The sequence below is a fragment of the Rhea americana genome, unplaced genomic scaffold (genome assembly GCF_003343005.1).
Source record: "Rhea americana isolate MKP2758 unplaced genomic scaffold, rheAme1 scaffold_8, whole genome shotgun sequence".
Lineage (NCBI taxonomy): Eukaryota > Metazoa > Chordata > Aves > Rheiformes > Rheidae > Rhea > Rhea americana.
Window position 1 is genome coordinate 1,849,760 of NW_028186978.1, and position 24,440 is coordinate 1,874,199.

Below are 24,440 nucleotides of genomic sequence, written 5' to 3' on the forward strand. Positions count from 1 at the left end.
AGTGGTTTTCCTTCCTTAGACTTCCCCTGGTTTATTCCTCTTCAGCTAAGTTACCTTTGCCATGAAATTTCTCCAGGGCCTTTGCCGAGCTATGCAGGTGCCTCCTTTGAAACTCTCGTTTCACCCCATTTTCAGGCACAAGGCCTGAAATGTCATATCTGAAGACTCTGAAAAGGAGAAAAAAAAAAAAGCTCCTGCAAAACAAAATTTTAAAAAAGCCTAATGTCAGCATGCTACAGGTCAGGCAAAAATGGATTTATGCTGGAAGCTGGTTGTTGCGTTCCCCACTCTGTGCAGAGCGTATGAGGGCTGACATTAAGGTACGCTGTCACACGGCTGCTTGCTCCTCACTCGCCCCTTCTCCTCTCAAGAAAGTAACAGAGGATATTTACCCTGTACCTAGAGGTCACCTGCATTTGCCTAGCCTGGTGCTTCTTTAGCATTGTTTTCTCCATGGTGCTCTTTGTATATCTGCAATAATGTTCTGTTAGTTAAAAATGCAGTAAGCATAGTAGGAAAAAGGAAATTTCTCTGTGGATGTGTTCATCATCCCCCTTCAACCCCTCTCCCCATCGTGTTTGCCATTGTGCATGTCACTGTTAAAGGAAGTAACTGCAGCTCCTTCTGTGCCTTTTAGAAAATGCTTTTGCGAGTGTTCCTCTGATTCGAAGAAGTCGCACTGCTGCCAGAAGCAGAGGGCCCCTCTGAGATGTGGAACTTGCACAGTACTCTCTAATGAGGTCTGACGGCCCATTTGTGCAGCTGTGTCTGCTAGCGCATGAGTGCAGCTAACTGGTATTTACCTCCTCGTACACTGTTCAGAGTACAGAAATGCAGTGTCACTCACATAGCTAATACAGCAGGGTAACCTAACTTGGACTACTAATGGGAAGTGTTTTGTAATTTTGTGGCAGGTTAAAACATATGGTTGTAGTTACAATACGTAAATGGCTTAGTCCGTTGAGCAGAAGTGTCTAGTTGATGTGGATTTATCTTTCAGGAGAGTAAAAAGCAGGTAACAGATGAGTAGTAAAGCATAGTTTGTCTGGATCTGTGACTGGGAAGGGAGAAATTTCAAAATCTTTTTAACTAGAGTATAGGTAAGACAAGGGGAAGAGGCAATGTGCCAGAGATAAAAAAATCTCTTCAAATGTAACATAATTTAATTCATCAGTTCTCTTTTAGTATTACTTCCTACTCATTACCAAGCCTGGAGAAAGTGAAGTAACTGTTAAACTATAGCCAGAAAACCATTCAGATATACTGTTGCATTAACTTCAAAGATTCATCTGACTTAGTGCACTTCAGTAGTGCTGCTTTTTCTTATCAGAGAAGAAATCTTGTTTGTTAAGATAAGGAGCATTAAGGTAAATCTTTTTAAATGTCTATTTTTTTTTTGAAGTAGTATTCTTTTTCAACAGGGGAACAAAGATAGTACAAGGAGTTCAGGGAAATGTAGATACTGTATTAGGTGGTGTTATAAAAATTGTTTGCTACAGCTATGAAATGTATCTGCTCAGGGTATTTGTCTTTCTATTGTTAATAATGGAGTGTGGTTAAAGTAAAGTCTCCCTGAAGGAAGCTGACATGGATTCTCAACTGGCTGTTTATTAACAGGTACTTTAAAAATCGGTATGGGATTCCTTGTAATCAGATCTTCACTGGCTTGGTTTGTACTAATTTTGTTTGGTTTTGAAATTACATACTACATTTTAAATATTATTTATTCTTCTCATATCTGAAGACTCAAAGAAAAAAAAAAAAAGCTCCTGCAAAACAAAATTTTAAAAAAGCCAAAATTCTTGGGGTCATTTACCATTACCTAAAGTTAAAGGCTGTCTATCTTTAATAGACAGAAGCCTTACCTGGACTTAAGTGTTATGACTGTATGTATCACATAGAAATATGTTTCAAAATATGTTCTTGTACCAAAAGCCAAGTGAAGAGCTCTCTTCTTACTTTCTTACTTGTATTAAACTAACCTACCTCCTTTCTGTCTAGATTTTTTCCCATTCTGTAAAAGGATTTTATATCCAAGTTATTTCACTTCTAGAATTTCTGAAAGAAACACTCAGTGCTCAAGGAGTCAATGCCCAACAYTCAAGCACCCTGTATTCCACGGTAGCTGTGGAAAGCTGTGGAACAATTCAGGTAGCTTCTTCTCAGTCTTCACCATCTACCTTTTTTCCRGCTTGTTTTGGTGAGAGGTTAGCTTTTGTCAGAAATATTGGAAAATAGACACTTTTCCTTTACCCACCCCAGGGTAGAGGGGAGGGCAAGCTGAATCCCCCTACTATAGGGGGGAACATATTTTGCTACATGTTCTCACTGCATCCACAGAAATGATTATAAATAAACAAAGAAATAAGCTGCTAGTACTTCAAGGCTGCATCAGTGATTGATGTATGTAGACAAAGTAAAATTCTACATATAATATGACTTTTGTCTATTTGCTTCAGAAATTGAATGTACTGAAGACTTGTGTTAATGTTTGATTGGAATGCATGTGTTGGCAATAAACGTACCTGTTGGGAAACCATCCTGCATTTCAGAGGACAAAATATGGAGAATTTTATTAGCAGGACAGTAATTCAGTGTTTGGGCTTTGGGTTCAGATTTCATCCGATTTAACAGCAGCTGCACTGATGAAAGTTTTCTGTACGAATTCAACCTGTGTAAACCTATCAGTTTGAATTCCAAATGTAGGTAGCATCTGAAAATGGTTTGGTTGCATCTGTGAAATAGTTTCCTAGTATATCATAGTATACATTTGTGTTTTATTCTTAGCCTGAGCAAGATCTCTTTTAAAAATTATCACCACTGGAAAATGAAAAATTTCTTTACTCTCTGATGAATGGACATAAGGATATGCCTAGAGTTATATGCCCTTTCTCACGCTATTCCCATTTTGTAAATCCAAGAGATTACATAGTTCCAAGACATCATTTAGTAAAATACTCTTGCTGGGCACTAGTTATCTTGTTGTTTTCTTGCATCTGCTCGTTGTAAGAGTTATTTTCATAAAATATTCAGAGGCAGAGGATGTCTTCAAATACACTTAAATACTTATTTTTAATAGAACTCTTAAATATTTTCAGTAAGCAGAGGCACAGGAACTGACTTTAATATATGAAAACACACTAGTTAAACTACTATCTTACAGAGCGAATAACATGTTTGATACAGATGGGCTCCTGAAAGAGGATAGAAACAGCAACTCATGGATGACCAGGTGGCCTGTTCTTCTATCCTGAAGAACTAAAAATAATTTGCATATTTTTTTTGTTATTTTAAAATATTTGCATGTCATCTTGGTGTGATTACTGACACATGTTGTATTGATTAGATTTTTATTGTCACATTATTCTCTCACATTCAAGGGCCATATGTGCTTCACATCTGGTGAGCATTCAAGGGCCTTTTGAAAAACCTCACTTCATTTTTGTTTTTAGAAATGCATGTGACAAATATGATGCTGCTGCATTAGCTTCTGCTGTTGGCTGCAGCTAGAATGCACTAGTCTGTGGCTCCTGTCCAGTTACAAAGACACCAAAGGTAAAATAACACATTTTCTGTTGACCAAGGTGATTAGTTGCTTGCCTGTTGGATTTTTTTCTTGCATCCCAGAATGACCATGATTTTTTGTTTTGTTGAAATCACAGCAGATTATACTGAACATCTCTCTTGCTACTTTCATTAGAATAGGCAATGTGGGAAGAGGAGAGCCAAAGGAAAAAATGTAGATTTTCAGGAATGAATATGAACCATCTTTTTTTCTCCATTTTTATATTATATGCTAAAATATAATCTTGCTTTTGAGGAGGGTATGACTTAAACTGCCAGTAATAGTATTCAGTATTAAAAGTCATAAACCAACAACTTCAAATGTTTTGGGAAAAAAAAGTTTTCCTAGAAGTTGGGTTCTGGTTTGGTACATGGCTCTATGCATTTTTATAATATGACTGCTTGACCCTTTACCATATTTCATGATGATGATGWTGCATTTATTGTGAAGCTGCCATGGCGTGAAACTCATTCTATGCTACATCTGTTTAGAATATATGGTTCCCCATACGAAATCAGTCGTATGCAGAGGAGATTGCAGTGTGCTTTTTGCACATTATTTATTATATAGGGCAGAGTTAAAAACCATGATTAGCATCTTCTTACATTTCACCCTTAGGTGCATATAAAATAAAATCTCATTTGGAGGTACCTGAAGCCAAACTCAAACCTAAAACATGTTTGGTTGGGCTCAGAATGAAGGAGAAAATATTCTTCTGACTCAATAATGAACTTCATTTCTCTTTGGAGACTTGACTTTTGACACAGAGAGAAGGCCAAAATAAAAACCAGAGTGAGTGAGGGCCCCGACTTAAACCTGCTTTTAATTAGGCCTTGTAAAGAAGCGTTTTTGCTAAAACTCAGGTTGAAGAGTTCATGCACAAAACCTCCCTGTGGCTGCTGTACAGCTAAACTAGGAACATTCAAACACACATCTTTGCGTAGTTTTAACCAGAAAAAAATGTGAATGAGAAAGGAAGATGTCATTGTTATTTGTTCAGTGCAGTTTTTACTAGGCCACTGCTTTTCCACTTACCTCCTTTGTTATGCTGTGTGTTTCAGTTTAAGACTTAATGCCAACACAAGATGTTTTGATATTAACAAACATGAATACTGGATTGCTTTGGTTTCCCTTTTTCCTAATTGCACATAAATCTGACCTACTTCAGCTGGACGCAGTTACAGTGCATTGGAAATGTAATACACATTTCAAATCAGAATCCTTATGCCAAGGCAAAGGTCAAAGTAATTTTCTTGTTTGTTTGTTTTTAAAGGGATTAAATAAATGTAATTTTACCACAAGGAAATCGATAATGCCAGTTGCGTAAGTATAGCTTTTAAGTCCACGTTTAAATAGGAGTGGACACCCCCCACCACTGTCAACCCCAGACAAAAACTTRCATCACGGTAAAATAAAGCTGTGGCTTCAGTGACAGGCTGTAAACAAAAAAGGGTGGGATAACAGCTTAACAGCAGCACTGTATTGCTAAGGAAAATAAATAGTTCCCTTTCATTTCCAACTGGCAAAGGCCCAAATCTTGAGACATCATCARTCGTCCTTGATGACTAGATGAGATCATAAACAGAATGAGGAAAAATAAATTTGAATTTAACTTAATTTTTACTGTGCCAATCGCAATTTTAACTTTCACCTCCAAATTTTCTTTTTTCTTTTTCTTCCAAAACAAAACACATTTCTAAGTGTAGTCCTTCCTATTTGTAAGTGTAGTCCTACCTAACTTTTCCCCACCCATTCAAGAACTTCCAGGTTCTCTTCACTGTTGGAAGATGTCATCTTTTGTTCTTCCATGCCTGCTCAGTGTGTGCTTTTAGTTTTTTTGTTGCAAAGCAAACTGCTTTTGCATTTCTACCAAACCCTCTTTTTAAGTGTAGTCTTCACATTATAAATAGCAAATATCACGTTGTTTATAATCTCATAATTTACCAGGCTGTCAGCTGAATAGCTGATGTCAAGTCATGAAAGATTGAGAAGCAAAGGATGATATACAGATGAGGAAAGCTACTCTAACAAAATTATATTGTGGAAAATCTTCCTGAGAAAAATCAGCTGCTTTTTCAGTTTTCACATCTCTACAGCTTATTACCAGTATAACACGTATTTTTATGGAAAAATCCTATGCTGTCATGAAAATTAATCTGGTATTTCAGTTTCTACATTGAACATTTTATGTTCTCCATTTATATTTTGCACTATGTATTTTACATGATTTCAGTGTCTCGTGAGAGATAGAGATGCTTGTTCTTCATTAGCTGATAGCTTTGAATTTGAAAGTTAACTTTGAGGAAATTAGCAATTTGGAAAGAGAAGTAACACAAATTCCACGAGCAGTGTGAAATCGTGATGTTGTGTGAGCTTTGGAGCTGGCAACTCTACATCTTTGTTTAAAAGATAAAGCAACATGTCATAAGTATTGCAGTCATGCAAGAATCATTACTGATTATTTGASAAACAGCAATCAGCAATGCAGTTTTGTAGTTTTAGATCATTTGTTTAATTTAAACACCTGAATAAAAATCATTGTTATATCCTATGTGTTCAGTGGTACATATGAAATAAATTGRGAATATCAGTCTGGCATTTAAGGGTCTAATTGATGCCAAATTGGCAGAGATTGAGCAGAAAGGGAGCTTGGGCTACCCCCTAACCTCTGGAGCTTTTGCATACTTACTTTATCAGTTGTGTAGATAAGGGCTTTGGCTTCACAGTGCGATCAATCTGGCCTTTTCTCTAAGATGAAAATSCTGAACTTAATTGCATAGCTGTGGGTCTGGGTTCAGGTGTCCCCTGTGATACCAGGTGTTTAAAGTGAACCTCTGTTGGAAATTAGCGTGCATTGTTGCTGAGTGTTGGGAACAAGCTATGTATAGAGTGATGTTTTAGATAGATGCTGAGCCTTTTTTCTTTTTAAATACTGAGTTAGAATTGCTCTGGTTATGTACTATTAAATGGTGGATTGGTCATTCTGATTTTATTATGTAATATGGTGATTTGGGGAAACTTAGTATATACTGAGTTAAATTTTAATCAATCTATGACAATGCCGTATTATTTCATGTGGGAGAACGTTGTAAGTTGAGAACTTGTGATTTTGGAGGAATGCCTTCAGAAGGCTCACTCTTGGTAGCAGTTTACAGTATAGGAGGGATGCAGCCAAATGTTTTTGTTGTTTGTTTGTTTGTTTGTTTGTTTCATTTATACACGTTGGTTTCCTGACCCTATTGGCAGGACACTTGGCATCTCAGACTCTAAGTATTTTCCATGGATGTTGAGACACGCAAAAAGCTTAAAGAGGATGAGAAATGTACTGGGGAAAGATGCTTTTTCTTTTATAAGGGATTGTGTTCTTACCAGAAAATGGGAACATAAGTGGGCTTTTGAGAAGCTTGTTGCAGATTTTTGTGGACATGGGGATTTTCACAGTAGTTTGCGAGGCCCTTTCTGGTGATCAGTGCACATGTGTTTGGATGTGACAGCAACAGGCTTTGTGTGGGTKTCTCGCTGTTTTGAGGAGAGGGAAATGGTGCTGCCATACACTGGAGCTGTATGGCTTATTTAGGATATGGCTTATGTCAAGGATCCATGTTCCTTGACAAGATGGATCATAAAGGTTAAGTGCACTATKTAGTTCTGAGGTATGTTGTTTCAATTCCATTTTCCTGAAGTTACCRTATTTCTAAAGTGGTTGGACATTGAGAATTAAAGATCTCTTCTCAGTTTGTGGTATTCCATAGTATACTGACATGAGATCGATAGCCAGTAAAACATGACCTAATTTAAGGATGAGAACTATCTGAGCGATCCTTTAGGACCATTTCTGGATTACTTTGTTAGCTCAGTATTTGCTGTCTTTGCACCAAAAAGAAGTTCTAAGTCAATGCTGACACAAATTCCATTGACACCTAGATCTCAGGATACAGGGCTTGTCTGGACATCCCACTGGTCTTAAGTTCTTCAAATGAAGAAATGAYATTCTCACTGTTTTGGCATTGCCATCATCAAAGTTGCCTTTGTGTAGTATTCGTATTCATGGCCACCTCTTCGCTCTTTGGAGAGAACGGCATGAAATTCAGCTCTTAGAGCTGACTATTCCTGATATTTTGGTGTTACAAGTTCTCGGGGTGAACATTTTGCTCTTATTATGACTTTACCATTGCTCTGTGCAATTTAATGTGAGAATTTCCCTTTCTTACCAGAATCTTGATAGCTCTGCACCAAAAGTTAATGAATCCATATATTTCTTAGGTTTCAGCAGATAATGGTATGTTCTGGAAGATTAGGTGAGTATTAAAGGAAACTTTAAGGAATCTTCTGTGAATTCACCCTTTCAGGTCAAATGTAAGATACTTTCGATGCTATAGAAATCTAGAAATTGAACAAGCTGTTTTTTAGCAAAAGCAGTAAGAATTGTGATAACTGATAGACTTCAGAAAATTTTTCTGATTAACATTTCTCCTTTTAGTAGCAGTAAATATATTCCCGTGTCCTTCAGTGTATTCGTGTGTACCAAAAGATTGCAAATTTTAAGTGATCACTAAAATGGTTAAATAATCAATCATTCTCCTTTTCTCTTGTAATCCTGAGGGAAATAAGTACTGGTAAAAAGATTCTGTGAATCAATTCTCCTAGAGAAATGAAGAATATGAATTACTGTTCTTAGGGAAACATACACTCTTTGTCCACTCAGTGGACTGGTTTGAGTGTCAAAATCTGGCAAAGAAATTTAGTTGGYTTACCCAAAGGGAATGAAAGCCATTGAAGACAGGGAATACGATCTAAGTAGTTTCATTTTCCTTTTCTAATACCCCTACCAAGGATCACCTAAGCACAAAAAAAGTTCTGCTAAACAGAAGAAAACTGTCGCACTTAATGTGTATGTTTGCTTTTACTCGCTAATGGAATATTCATGTAGTATTTTCAGATCATCTTTTATTTCGGACATGAAGTATATAGTGACTTCTGTTTTTTTCTACAGGGAATTTGATTTGTCCTAGAAACATCGGGTTTATGTAAATGAGTGAGGAATTCCGTGCATTAAATGACTTCAAATTAGTATCTGTGGTCTCGCATTAGTAACGCAGCTACATTTTGTAAAAATAAACATTTATACTTCTGGAAATGCTGTCTCTTTGCGTTTGATTTTTAATGAGTGTGTTTTTCTGTGAATTAAAAAAGAGAGAAAGAAGCGTATTCATACTGGTAATTTAGCAGAATTTGTACTGTGTTTGGATAATTACTTCAGAAGGCTGAAATTTAGCGTTGATAGTCGTCTCGCGTGGCCTGTTACGGGGGCAGCTTTCCTCCCTCCGCTGTTACAACACTGCCATCTTCAGGGATGCGGTGCTGCGCTCCGGACCGGGGTCTGGCTGCCAACGCGGGCAGCCGGCTGCTGGGGCACCTGAGGGCCAGCATTCGACTCGGATATGCTCCTCCTCCGTGCACATAGATATTTGTGCAATTAAACAGGCAACAGAATCTGCCTTGTTGCTGATTTGTTTCAGATTATACAGTAGTGTACAGCTATACAGCTGTAGTTTCAAGCTGGACAGTGAATGAGGATTTCATTTCTCGCCTGTGCTGCTTTTGCATTTTTAATAACAGATACAAGTCCGGTGGTACAATATATCAAGCACTCGACAGAGTGCTTGTTGGCTTACTTCCAAACCAAATGTAGAGGTCTACATTTTTTTTTTATTTTGCATAAAGCTAGTAATTCACCTTAATAAACTCATAGTGTTATTAAGCACAGAGAAAACAAAGTTTAATTTTTTTTTGTCTGCCTCTGACTTGATCTTGTTTTATTAAAACGATTTTGGTGACATTTCTGTTACATATTTTCTTATGTGAAAAACAAATCAAAACCCACTTATCACATGAATCATTGTTAAAGTCAGCAGTAGTCCTCTGTGTAAAATCTACCGGTAAAAGCTGGGAGGATGGGGGATTAAACCTGGAGCACATTAAATTAGTTCCAGTCTATCCAGAGTAGGCTCTGCGTTGCTTGCTTAGGCAGGCAAAACGGAAACAGGCAGTTTATAACAAGGYTGGTTTAAAAACTGTGGGGTTCATTTGAAAAAGATTTATATCCCCCACTTACATAAACATTACAAATGTGAGCTGCAAGCAGGAGGCAAATCTTTATCAAAATCTCTTTAAGAGCTTTTTCATTGTGAATAAAATGGACAGCATGTACTCTTGTTTGAAGATTCGCCAATATTTGTACAATAATCTTTTCTCGATGCGCTTACTAATTAAAAAATGGCTCAGCGCATTGCAGCGAGACCACCAACCAGTAATTTGTTTGGGTCGGACAAAAGTGGCGATGACTGAGGTGGCGGAGGGAAATTGCTCGGAGAAAGGAGCAAAGGTTGTCCTGAGACTAGTGTAGTTATTCCTTCTTCTGTAGTGCTTATTCCAAAAAGCAGTTAATTTTAAAGAGAAAACAGCTGCCTAGATTTATCGTTCCCTTCCCCCAACCTTTGATGCTACAGTTTTTAAACAAGAGTGTTGTTTTTGTGGTCTTTGCTAGAACCTACAAAACAGTCTGCTAGGAAGGTCTGAATGTTTTTGTCAGTAGAACCAAGAAAGCAGTCTGGAATGTGAGGGTCTCAGCTGAAGACTGGGACAAATACTCACATTGTAACGTTTGGGAGTAACTTAATGTGATGATGTTATTTTGCAAGTTTATTTTTAGAAGGATTAAATATATATTAGTGTAGTAAATACCTATTTTTATTTTTAATAACACACATTTTAAGTCATCTCTAGCTGTTGTAATGCCATTTTACTTTGTTTATTTAGCGTACATGTTGTAAGAGTTGTCCAGATCCTGGATTTAACCAAAGTGCTTTTCATATATCATTTTAATGTTAATAAACAGTGTCCAAAAGAGTCTTGTAAGGTTACTATCTTGCCTTCCAAAATAGGATCCACATTTCAGATAAATGACTTAAAGTATTTTGTGAGCTGTAATATATAACCAAGATCCTGTGGATTCTCTCATCCAAGATACCGTTTCTTATGCGTCTTCCTTTTTTGCTGCTAATCTGTCTCCATGTGGAATATCACTTATGCCCTAAATGTCATGCAATCTGATTCTCTTGTCCTGAGAAGGGATTGAAAGGCAGCCTGTTAGGAAATCAGGAACTTCCTATAGTGTGGAGGGGGTGAAGAGTTTTCAAGTAGTTGCCAAAAAAGAAATTAGTGTTTATCTGCTATTATAGCAGTATGCCTGCACTGTGATAGAAGCCGCATACAGTAACGGTTGGGAGCACTCAAACCCTGAGGTGTGGGGAGCCAGAGAAGTACAAGAGTAATTATATCGGCATGTTCTGATTTCTCTCTTGCAAGATAGTTGTGCAGTAGAGACTGATGTAGACGGACACACGTGTGCCAGCTCTCAGAATKAAGCCGGGTAAAATAGTTGCTGCCGAGCTCCGTCGTGTTGAGAGCCTGGCTGGTGTTGCTGTTCCCGCTCAACAGGTTACAGCTAGCTCAGAGCGTGCTTGTTGCAGCCACACTGTACCATAGCTTGCAGTATGCATGGGCTCTACCAAGGACATTATTTGCTGTGCTGTTTGTTACTGTTCTTACCTGGGCTGCAGCATCGGACTCTCGGAGCACTGGAATTCTGTAATGCTCGGCAGTGTGAGCGGGTTATTGCTGTGCACTGGTGCAGAACCAATGCTCTGCAAAATCAAGCAAGAAGCTTGCAGTAGTTCGTGGAGTGGAGCACTGATTTTTTCAGAGTATAATATCTGGCCAAAAGTCAGTGTGGGGAAGTAAGAAATGTCTTGGTACCTTCGAGTCTAGTATACACAACTGAAGTAATTCTTTCAATGCCAGGCATACAGCTGAGGCTTTTTGGCTACTATTGAAGTCAGAATTGTAAATGTTGTAAGTCAGGACACTTTGGTATTCTCCTGGAAAAATTTAAAAATAATAATTAATGTAAAGGTAGCTTAGGACAGGTATGGGTTTACTCTTTAAGTCTATGTCTTTTCTAGTTAAAATGGTGTGGAGTATGTATTTCCTGAGATCTTCAGACAAACTTAAAAATAAGAAATCTTTTCTGCCTGAAGCAGCTAGAGTATGTATATAAAAGTAACYGAAAACTTCTGAAGTCTTTAAATGTTTGGAATGACATACATGATTTAACTGTTTTTAGATATTGGGACCAGATGTCCTGTGTTCCAGTCAGCTCCCTCTGCACAAATATGATATCATGCGGGCTAATTATGCTGACTCAGGCATTGGGCTGCGTGGGAGGGAAATCCCGGGGGGGCAGAAAGCCAGGATCGTTTTTCTATTTGCAGCTTGTGTTGGAGAAATGGACAGGGGAGGAGTTGCGGCAGGCACGGGGCTGTTCTCCCGCCATCCCCAGCCATGAGGATGGCCCTCCAAAGGCTCTTGCAGCTGCCACGGGAGAGGAGCCTCCAGAGGGGCATCCTCGCCGCCGGGGACGGCGGGAGCATGGCCCTGAGCCCTTCCATGTGGAGTAAGGAGCCAGCTCAAGGGTGAGCTTAAACCTGCCASCAGGGCAGCCTCGCCGCACGGAGAGGGACAGGGCGATGGCAGGTGCTGCAGGATGAGAGGACCAACCACGCGTCAGCGGAGGAAGCGGCACACGGGCCGAATCGCGTGGCGTGACTGCAAAGCAGATGCTAGATATTCTTTCTAAAATCCAGCATGCTAAAAGGTCATACCCCTTCCCAAGCATGCCCCATGCAGGGRGTACAGTCTGTTCACCACCCTTTAACTGCCGACATCAGAGATTTCTGTTAACTGAAAAAACAAGATACGCKTTTAGTGAGGTTAAACTTTTTTTAAAGAGAACTGTTAGAAAAGGATTTCCACGAAGAGGAAAAGCAGGGTGGGATTTCAGAAGACTTTCACAATAGCACTATCATAATGGGAAAAATTAAAATTGTTCTTTTACCTGTGCCTGTATTTCAGTTGTTATTTTAAATTTGATATATAATCAGTAGTTATTGTAGCTGCTGTTTTCACACATTASCAGGAGAAAAGATGCATGATGATTCCGAAGCATCGCTGTTATTTCTGCCATTTGCCGTTCTCTGAAAGACGATAACCTGATTACTTTTTAATGGCAGTGGAAGACTGGACAGGGAAATTAGGGCTTTAACTTGATACGCTATTGTGAGAAATGAGACGTTGCTGCATACATAAGGTTATGTTATTTTTCATACTGAAAGTAGGGAAAGAAAATGTTCTTCCTTGTGCAAGCTATACCATAGTGGGCATCCTCTAGTGAAGATATCCTGCCGATGAAAGATTCCTTGCACACAGAAACTGTCTGGAGGGGGTTCATAAGTGACAAAGTATTGAGGCATGCCTGTGACATCTGCCTTTAATCACCCTGAAAGCTTGAATCCTGTTCAAAGCATGGTGAGCTGTGTATAAGGGCTAGAAATGTCACTATTCTATTGTGATAGCGTTTGCTGTACTGATTAACAGCCTCGGTGCTCTGCAGTAGACTGATAATTTGCCTTAGCCTGTCCCTGTGTTGCCGTTCTGTCTCCTTCCTGCGGCTCAAGCCGGGAGTGTGGGCAGACCAAGGGCATTTTCCTGCATGCAAGCCTCCCACGTTCATATATTTGGCTTTGTGTTTTATAAAACATGTCTTTTGCTATCGGCATACCAAAGTATAAAATATTTTAAAGACAATATGACATCTTGCAAAGCTGGCTGATTTTAATTTGCATCTGTAAAATGCACAAAGCATCGTGTCATGTGATCACCTCGTGGAAAATGACCCTTTAAAGTGGCTTTCAAGTTTCTTGGCTTTTGTGAATTTCAGTCTCTAAAATGTTGGWAAGTTCCAACAATTTTTGGCAAGTATGTTTATATAGGGGCAGAAATTGCCTGGGTTTGTTCAAAGAAGTTTGATAGGCAATTAAAAAAAAATCCAACAGCAAAACAAATTTCTTTCAAAAGAATCTAAGCACTGGTGTAGCGTCCAAGCCTCTTTAGTTTTCCACCCCTTTGGAAAAGTTTTTTTTGTTTGTTTGTTTGTTTTTTTCCTATTTTACTTTTGTTCCAGTTCTTCTGATTTTTCCATTTCTGGTACCAGTGGCCACCATGGACACTTCCATCACCAAAAGTSTGGAGGCATCCCTGCAGTCCTGAAGAATTTCTGGAAGACCTGAAATTAGATTAGTGTAGGAGTGAAAGAACATAAAAAAAAACAAAGGACTGATAGAAAATGGAGAGGCCTCAAAAGAAGRATGCAGAGGAAAAGGCACAAAGGGGAGTTATTTTAACTGTTGAGCAGTGTCTTTTTTAAATTCACCAGTATGTGGTAGCCCTCAAAGCTATGCCCAGTATGGATTACCTTGTCCTTTCTAATATTTGTAAATTATTTCCCCTCTCATAGTACCCAATTCTTTTCAGTGCTATTATGAACTGTGCTAAAGAGTTTGTGGTTTTAGTCACCAGATGCATTAAAGAGCCCTCTGGGTACTCAGGATCTTCTTCTGTCTATGAAGAAGCGTACATCAACTGGAAATTGTTGTTATTCTTTTCAGTAAGCCAACTGTGTCTCTAAAAAATTTACTCTTTTGATTGTTAGGTAACTCTTTGGTATCATCTCTAGTTTTTTTCAGCAGCTTCTTAGAAATGTAGGCACTGAAACTGAATCAGGTCWGGATTAGGCCTGCCAAGGGCATGTACAGGAGTTGACTCATTCCCCCACTTCTATTTGCTACTTCCCTGTTTAAATTATATTTTATAGTTATATTAGTTCTTTTCCTACAGCTTTGAGCTAAAAATGCCCATTCTGGGTCAGAACAAAGATACAGCTAACCCATTTTCCTTTTTTCTAATTATACTCAAAAGGAGCTGTCTACAGAAGATTGAGAAKAGGACAAGGCTGTATGATACTCTCCCAACTCAACCATTTTGAGATCTGGGCCAGGTGTGGTTTCTGTGTATTTACTAACATTCAATGGATTTTTTTTTTTGCCTCTCTCCCTCCTCCCCCATGTGTTTTTCCATCTTCCTTCTGAACCAATGTAAAACTTCAGCATCACAACCAACCTTTGGCAAAGAGTTCCCCAGCTCAATAAATTGCATGAAGAACTACCTCTCTTTAATTTGCTTTTTAAACTGGCTCTTTCTAGCTTCATTTATGGTGCCTTATGTCTTGTGTTGAGACAGAGTAAGCAATCTGTCCCTACCTGCCTCCTCCAGTCCGCTCATGATTTTATAGACCTCCCTTGTATCGCCTCTGAGTCATCTCTTTTTCAGACTGAAGAGTCCTAGCTAGTTAAGCAGGAATTCATGGTCATTTATTTGTCAAATCTCTTTYGGTAACTGCTTTTCAGGGTAGAGTCTCCTTGTTCTGCAGCTAATAGCATGCACTATTGAAYGACTAATTTGGTTGGATTATATTTATATCCCTTTTATTTTTTTTGTATCTGTGGATTCTTATCATTTATTTTGTACTGACTGAAAGCTTTTTCTTTGTTCTGCCCAAAGCAGACGCAAGTTTTTAACCTCCTAGAATATCATGTTATTCCCCCATGCCCTTTTCTCAGTGTTGAACCCCAACTATCTTCTGGCATTTTTCCCAATCTTCCAAGACTTATAAAAACAACCCCCCAAAAAACCTTGCCCCTCCCCTCCCTCCCGGAAAAAAATCCTGACATGCGGAGATTTCTCTCTGATACCTGTTTTTATGTTGAGTATGCGTGTACTCCTTTTTCATTCTTTTGGCAGAGGTTTTCGCTGTGCTGATTCATGTTTATACTGAGCATGTCTGTAGAAGCCATCATAACTGAAAGCTTTTGACTAAGCGGGTTGGAAGCACTCCCTTTTTAACTTGTCAATGAGTCTCTTATGTGAGATGTGCAGTGATTTAAGTAAAATTGTCCTTATCCTTGCAGAGCTTGCCCAATAAAATCCAGACTTATTAAATATTATTTTTCTTTTTTTCAAACATCCTGTTGCTGATGAGCGCCCATGAACCTATTAAAATATCCTAACATAGCTGTAAACTTGCAAGGTTTCCAAACAGACAGAGGAAAAACTGGACTCTGTGATGTAATGATACATTGCCAGACAGCATAACTCACTGAAATGGGATGWTTTCTATACTGTGGAAGTTTCGATATTAGTGTGATCATTAGGTGCCTCTTCCTTGGCATTTAATTTTTATTAAAGCACATTATGTGGCATAGTAATCGGTAACTGAATCTACTGAGCAGAAACAAAAATGACTGAAGAAGTTACAAGATGACTGAAAACAAAATTGCAATTCAGACAGTGGTGGTGCTCAGTAAAGATRGAAAACCAGTAAAAGGAAATTTTATTTATGTTTTTCAAAGCACAATTTCTTTTTATGTCCTTTGGAAGTTARATTAAGGAAAAATGCTGGAATACACTTCTTTGGCTATAGGATGTAGGTGGAATCATATTGTTTAGGTCATGATTGTGGGCTCGGGTGCTATTGGCTGAAAGAACTGTGGGGTTTTTTTAATTAYAGGGCTGAAACAGCTTGTTTCAAATATTTTTACTGTTATCATATATTAGCTGTTAAGTGTTAGTGGTATGTTCTTGGAATTATGCAAGACATGTTTAAAAAAAACTCCTGTCCATGGGAGCTTACAAATGTAGTGCTTTCTAAAAGCTTTATGTCGTAAGTTAATTTTTCTTGCCTTTGACTGGTCAMTCTGCTTTGCAGTAAGCATTAACATCATGGATATTCAGCGGGTATAAATTGGCAAAGAATTGTTGGTGTCTGTAGTGTTGACTGATTTACACCAATTAAGACTCTGGTAATATGCCAGTGTATTGAGGAAGTCATCCAAAGAGCAGGTGATAATTATTTTCTTTTATATCTCTTGGCAACCTTAAGCCATAGTTCATATAGGCATTAAGCCAGCACTGTTGCATAAGGAAGCTGTCCCATCCCTGACCTTCATGGCTAGTGTGAGTATTTCTGTGGCCAAGCAGTAAACCAGATCAGAGAACTGATCTGGGTAAAATGATTTGTTTTAACACACAGCCACAGAAACACTTCAACAGACATAAAAGGAGAGGTTGTTGTGATGGGCAGAAGGGAAGAATGAGAGAAAACGAGAGGATGCACTTAGGATGAATGTGCATTTGTGCCTTCGGCAGCATGAGCAAGGTTAGAGATAGTTTTTTAAAAAATTTATTGATTTTCTTCTATTTCCTTTCTRTTTGCTTCTGTTCAAATTTTAAGACTTTCTGTAAGGGCTGCCTGGAAATTGCCTCTGCAGTTTTCACAGGATCACAGAATGGCTGAGGTTGGAAGATTTGCAAACACAGGTCCTAGGGCRTTGCTTAGAGTGGGTGATAAATGCAGAAAAAGGGAGAGAAGATAGAACTGGCTCCTTGAGGAAATTCCAGCAAAGAGAAATTAAGAGTAATTCAAGAGGAGACAAACCTGAGATCCTGTTACAGTTTCCTCTGTCTCTCACTGGTAGTGTAATTTTTCTCAGTTATTTTCCTCTTAATACAGGTTCTTGATGAATATCTGTATCRTTTATCAGATGAACAGACAGATACTGACATTAAAGAGAGGAAGATGCAAGGTCTCTTAGCACTATCAGAAGCAAGTCATAAATGTGATTTTGTCCCCAGCAGAAGAGAATTTCATCTTCTCATTTTTAATGATTTGCACTTTTTAACTGGAAGTGGCCAATTACTGATAGTATCTTGCACCTCTCCTTTCAAGCTGCTGTGAGTTTGCTGGATGCTTCATTTCCTTTCCCCTAAGTCTGAAGTTATCTCCTTCTGCCTAAAAGATAAGACTTTGTCAGCCTTCTGCCATTGTAAACCTAAGTTTGCAACAGAGACTAAAACTTTTCTGATAGCCATACTCACTTTCTTTAAAAGAAAGTTTACAAACTGTATACTTCAGTTATCAAAATGATTTAATTCTCCTCTKAARTAGTCTGTCTGAATAATTTTACRGTATATGTTTTGACTTTGGCAAACTGAAAGATTTCRTAATGGTGAAAAAGTAGCATTCTGAAGGCCTTCAGTTTCTCTATTTTGTTTTGTCTTCCTTATTCTTCAGTCATACCCTACAAAAATTTAAAAAGAAAACAAAAATATATTCTTTTTTAAAAAATGTACCTAAGTCAATAATTATAATGTTTTCTAGAGCTTCATCCTGAAAAACATATTTGCTCAGTAAGATCATACTTACCAATTTATTGTCAAAATCACTCATCACCTGTGGGCAATTTTATGAAAATGAAACGGCTGCTTTAACTGGAGTAGAAAGTACAGACATCATCTCACCCATATGGGAGCTATGTGTAATCCATCCCAAATCTCCAGTGGTTGAACTGTGTAAGACAGTGAAAAACCAAACTGCATCATTTGGGTTATGGCTAGCTGAGCAACTGAAGGTGATGAACTCCTCCCTAGCTTGGCAGTGTCTCTGTTCTTTGCTAAGCTCATCAGAGCTCTCCATATTTGCATACCCGTGAGATTATTTGGTGCTATTCCCAGCACTTTTGACACCTGGGTGAAGTCCTGATAGAGTATTCACTCAGGTCTGTCTGCATCTGCATAGTGGGAATGCATGCCAAAATCACGAAACGAAAACAAAAAAAAAACAGGTAAAACTTCACTAGTTGTGTACAGCAACATTAGAAAGCTGCGCACATCAGATACTTAGCTGCATAAAATCCACCCAGTCCTGCAAGCTTATGTGCTCTAGCACCTTTTGAAATATATTCCAAAGTCTAAACTACTTTGAAGAGTTTAATTTATGGGGAGAGGGCCATTTCTCATGATTTTTTTCCCTTGCAGAAGGGAGAACAGGAAAGGTTAGTTTGGATTTTGCTTATCCCACAACTCATGAACCCTCTTTCCCACCTAAGTTATTGATAGAAGTAGCTTTTCTGAAATAGCTCAGCTATACACATGAGGTCTAGGTGGGCTTGTAAGAATGTGGAATGATGGTCTGAGCGTCCCTTCTGCAGGCAGTGGATGAGTATCTGTCATACATGCTACAAAGATACAATGTGAAGCCTCAAAGTAGATGTCTGCACAGGATGTTCCAGGAGTGAGGGACAATATATGAATCAAGGACTTCTGCATTTCCCCTAATCTTCCTGCTGATTTTAACTGCAGCTGGGTTTGGGGGTKGTTTTGTTTTGTTTTGTTTTTCTCCAGTAAACTCCTTGCTGTTGTAAAGCTGTGTGATTCACGTTCCAAAAAATTCTCTTAACTCATGCAACCTCTAAAGGAATTTAAAATGTTTTACCTTGAAAACTGAAAGCAACCAGACTATACACATAATGAAGTAGTTCTAAGATTATCTCTTCCTTCCTTCTGGAAGTGGAAAATAAATTCCACTTGCTTGAAGCTGATTTTTGCTTTAATATTTTTAATGATGTGTTGAGGACAGTAGGTTGGAAGTTAAGGGATTAGAATGCCTTGGTTCTCTTCTCCATTTTGTCAGGGACACGTGTTAATTCAGGTCAACTCTGACCCTCCTCTTCTCCCCCTCCCCAGCACACTCCATTTTCTATTGTGTAAAAGACATGTAATGATAGGTATTGCATTACRTTCTTACAGGTTTATTTACTATTCAAAGTAATTACTTGAGTTGAAAAAATTCACAGAAATACAAAACTTTCAAAAAGTGTATTATACTTCTTCATTCCTGTATCTCCTTTAAGTCAGATTTTAAATGTAACTTCTGCAGCACAATATCATGCTCATTGTTAGAAACTGGAAAATTATTTTTGTGCTTTCTTCACTATCCTCCCGTCTGCTAAAACACAGGCCTTTTGCAAAAATCAGCAAATCGACGTCACTTCATTTACCCTTAGGGACAGTAAATTATTACACAGCTTAAGTTATAAAAATAAATAAGTAAAGAGGGTGGAGGAAAGGTATGGAAAACAACAAAAATCTGTCACAGACTCTCTCTGGATTCTGAAGAATATATGATTATAGCATTAAAATGTCTAAACAGTGCAACTGAGCAGAAGGCGTTAGAGCTTGGTCCTTAGTTGGCTCTGACTTAAGCAGCGTTAATGTTTTTATGCAGCCTTTGGAAAGCTCAGAATTGACCTGTTTTTATTATTTTTATTGGCTCCCTTGATGATAGACAAATGGGGCTAACCTGAGGCCAACATAACCAGCAGGAAATTTGGGTCATGGGTAGTTACATTTTTAAAACTTGTGTTTTAGGGTTGTTCAGTGAGGGTAATTGATTGATTGTTACACGGTGCAGGGAGCACCTAAATCATCAGAGGTGGCCAGATAATGACAATCCGCTAGTGGGCTTTGTTCGAGGCAAATTTCCCAGCTCCCTGTGGAGTTGCGCTCTGCAGTGAGATTGAGTCCCTTTTTTCATGCGTGCTCCAATCCAACTGGCCTGTTTGTACAAAATAGCCTCTTAAACTTGGCAGTTCTATTTGAAATGCTCTGTAATGCCATTTCCCAAGAGATAAGAAAAAAACATTCCAAAGAAGTTCATACCCCAAAAAGACCCTATGTGCATTTTAAAGTTAACGGTTTATTATAGCTCTATAGTATTTTTCTTTCATTTTTACTTTGAAGATAAGAGGTGGCAATTGTTGCTTTAAGTTTTTGAGTTTTTGCCCTTTCTTCAGTAAATCATCCTGAAAGTTTAGACCCAAGTTTTTTAATCATACAGGTTTGAAAGTTTGCCTGAGATGCTACACACATGTACTTTGAGAGGTATTAAGTCCTCAAGCAGGAGCTGTTGATGTACTATTTGTATGAGCATATGCATTCTCAGTGCTACATACCTTTGCATAATTTGTGCATGTAAAAAAATCAAGCATATCCTTTTCAAGAAATCATATCTTAYGTTACAGGAGCACGCGATGTGTTATTTAGAGATGGAGGGAGTGCAGAAAGTTTGGCAGAGAGGGAATAGATGATGTGCCAGTAGATGGTGTTCAATAATATATGACATAGGGTTTGTCTGTACTTAGAAGTGAATTCAGATTAATATAGGATATAGATTGAAGTTTGTCMTTTATTCCAGAATAACTGTATGCATAAATCAATCTTCAGATTTTGGTTTTTTAAGATTTACTAGACTTTTCTTGTTGTAAGTGGCTTCTTCCAAGCAGCTGCATACATCCAAATTCCTTGAATTTTGTCATCTTCCATATTAGGATCAGGATCTGAATTTAGGATCTGAAATTTATCATACAAATGAGAATTTGTTTATGTGTGCAAATATATCACTTTTCAAAAAGAAAACAGGTAATACTGAACTGTGGCAGGGCTCAGTTGAAATTTAGGAAACAACAGCATTGTCATGAGGGTGGCCCAGCTGCCAGCATGTGCCAGACCAACACCAAACATGTTAGACGTGCTTTCCAGGCAGCATAGAGACTGGGCTTTCTGTACGTCTAATTTAATGTTCTCTGCACAACCACACATGTGCTGCCAAGCCCTCCCAGATTTTTAAATGTTCCTTTTAGGCTTTCAAATGTTTTTGACTATTGTAGCTTTATAATTTACTACTTGAAGCCTTAAGTTGCACCTACTGTTAGGTTTAGCGTATGAGTTGTTAGAAAATTCCTCTCTAAGGTATGTATTCAATTAAAAAATACAACGTCTGACCGCATTAAAGTTTTTGAAAGATGAGTCTATGGCATGACTTATATCCATGTCAGGAAGAGGGTGCGGCCCAAAGTCAGCAAAAGTGGTGTTTTCTATAGCACCAACTTGAAAAAAGTTTCCTCAGCGCTTGAGTAGTTCATGTTTTCTTTATTTCTGAGATCTGTAATGGATATACATCTGTAACATAATGTGTAGGAATTAAAATGAGATGCCTGGTAGAGTATCCATGGTTGTTAAAGAACAATTGAAACAAAATACAGTCAAAATCAGGAACACTTGGGSTATCCTAAGGAATACCCTAGGAGACAACAACTTTTGAATTTGCATGTGCTCAGAGTTAGACTCTGAAATCCCTGACTAGGTTTTAAAAAAACTATTCATTTGCCAAAAGAAGGCAGAACTTAATTAATGCAGTTTAAAACAGCAATAAACCTAGCTGTGTCATTTTGTTAGTGTATAAACCTACTTCTGCTTATTTCTTTTCCTTTGCTTCTTTTATCAGACTTCTATTTAAAGGATGTATTGTTGGCTATGGTGCTTATTACCATGAGTAGTCTGTTTGAAGTAACTGTTGTGACAACRAAGAGGAAGTGTTTGCAGACTTGATTCTTTGGATGATAGGATATCCAGTGTTGTTTTGCTTTACTCTGTGAACTCATGCCCACATTTTCAGGAGGAGCCATTTGGTGATCACAGGGCAAAGCGTGGGGTACTGAGGGGCGTGTTGCAGAAGACCTCTTGGGTCTACCCAACAGTTCACGACTGCCAGTGGAGGAAGGTTGTGCTTCTCCTCCGGATGTTCCTCCTCCAAGCAGTGTGCTCCAGCTGTGTGCCTTGCACTGATGCTAGTTCTTATCCAGGTTCTCTGATGAGTTGCAAACTAACTCACAGCAGAAAACAAGTGTGCTTGTAAGTTTTTTGTATAGGTGTGTTTGTGCAGCAAGGATGACAGTTCACTGGCGTTGTTAGTTACTCTGCTGGCTTGAGTAGCAGGGATCTGCGTGGTGTATCTAAACCCCTGCCCTGGCGTAGTGCGATACAGATGTCAACGTGTCAYTTAATGAAATGTCTGTCTTAAGTCTCCTCTCTCCAACCATAGAAAAGCTCCTTCCCCTCTCATAGACATTGGAAGAAGCAATTAGTGTTTCAACTGCTAGGAAATGCCAGCATAATCTGTTTTCCCCCTCCTCTCCTCCACTAGCCTTCCCCTCCTCATAAATCATCTTTCAGTTGCATGGCCACATACCTCTCCTCCCTCCGTGTGACCTTTGCTGTGTTCATCCCACAGCACGGATGTGCTGTGGGAAGGAATTGCAGCAAAGGAGGGCTTTTTGGTGTAAAAGCCCGTGTTGCATCAGTTGCAGAAGCTGGAGCGTGTGCCGTGAAGGAGGCAGAGGCTGCAGAGGGAGGAGAGGGTCACCACATATGCAAGGCAGGTGAATGCCTCCCTGGAGAAATACATCCTGTCCTCACTGCTGTCATAGAGGTCCTGTGGGAAACCACAGCAGTCACTTCAACTTGGTGTCTCACAGGTGGTTCCCTCTGTTTCTAATTCTCTCTGTTTCTGACCTGAAGCCGCAGGGTCAGGTTTGCAGATGTGCTGAGAGCTTGCAATAGCAACTGAAGCCAGTGGGAGCTGGGCTTTGAACTTTCTGCTCAAGTACAAAACCAAGCCCATGGTAAAATAAAGGTGGAGGCCCAAAATTTGTACCATTTTGCCCACACAGACAAGACTGATGCTCCAGTTCTCTCATCTCGCTGGTACATGGAGAAGGTCTAATCATTAAAGTTTATCAAGTGCTAACATACTGTTATTATGAGTGCCAAGGAAAAAAAACTTCAGGTAACTAATGAATTGATTTTCTGAGCAGCAAATAGGTAGGGGACCATGTGCTGACAAATTGGGAAAATGCAAATATTGAATAACTGTTTATTAAATGAACTAGGGATGCTGGGCAACACATCACTGACTTTTAATGTTCATTTATACACTTGTCATCCATGAATTTGTTTAATCCCTTTTTGAACCAGTTGATTTGGTCCCGTGTTAGTTTTTGTATTGTGTTATTTGGTGAACAGTAGTTCCATATTCAGTRTATTCCTCACTTCTGTCATTTTATAAACTTAAGTCGTATCCCCTCTCAGTCTTCACTCCTCCAAACTGAAAAGTCCTAACTGCTTTGGTTTCTCCTTTTACCCAAAAGAGATTATTTGAGATTAAAAGATTATTTTTGTTGCAGAAATAGTAGCTCTTAGGAATACAGGCAAGTGCCGATAAGCTCTATAGGGTGAATCTGASACACTCTTCTTCTGTTTTTCAGACTATTGGAGAGTCGGAAATGCCCAGTGTCTTGAAACAGTTATTGCCAATGATCAAATCTTATAATGAGAGGACACAAGATGATTACACCTGTGAGGACTTCCTTGTTTTGCTGGTATACATGTATTCTGTGGTTGGAGAAATGAAAGGTGGAAAAGAGCTGGATGAAGCTGAAGAAGAAGTGAAAAAGGCTCTAGTCAAGGCTATTTGTGATGAGCCAGAACCTTCTCCTTTGCTGCAGAAAATAACGGGTAAGATGCTGTTTCGGTATGGTGGGAAATCGGGTGACTGTGAAAACACAAACTAGGAGAAGCGTATAAAAGAAGCCTGACCTGTCTGTGGTGCTGAGGGTATGTGAGTAAGCCCAAGGATTTCCTGTATTTTTGTTCCATGTCTGATGTTCGTATATGCCAAATGCTGACAGGCTGTACTGGAATAGTGCTGAGTCTGATGAAAGCTCCACAATTTGTTCTTTTTGTTAAAGATTGACTAAATTTGTGTGTTTTCATAAGGTAATCTTTTCAACGACTTCTTTCATTGATCAGTGCAAAGTTGTCCTTGTGAAGTCAAAATTAATCCTGGAAACATGTTCAGTGAACCACAGTTGTTTTGTGAATGCTAGGAGCTGGCCTGTCTGGCATAGAAGAAGAAATGTGTCTAAAACTAACATTGAGCTTTTTGCTGAAACAACACGAACATTARCTTTTAAAAATAGCATGCTAAGCCCTTTTTTAGGTGAGCGCTCATGAAACAGGAAAGCCCTAACCTCTTGCTGCCATTGTCACGTATTTGAAAATTGTTAAAAATGATTATAAAAATTAAYGCTGGTGGCATATCTGAACGGAGGAAGAGAGCTCACTTCCTGATGTCAGTTATCTTGATATTTTCTGATAGTGAGCAGGTCACTGACAGGTCACCTTT

General features: G+C 38.7%; 1 protein-coding gene across 1 annotated transcript in view; it reads left to right on the top strand.

Annotated features, from left to right (window-relative positions):
• The window catches only part of SCFD2 (sec1 family domain containing 2), a gene marked incomplete at its 5' end in the record, with an annotated part of 215,343 nt that overhangs the window by 66,507 nt on the left and 124,396 nt on the right, over positions 1–24,440 (top strand). Inside the window, one exon of the mRNA XM_085322831.1 lies at positions 23,521–23,770. Coding sequence (XP_085178957.1) covers positions 23,521–23,770 — 250 coding nt within the window. The remainder of the gene's footprint in view (positions 1–23,520; positions 23,771–24,440) is intronic.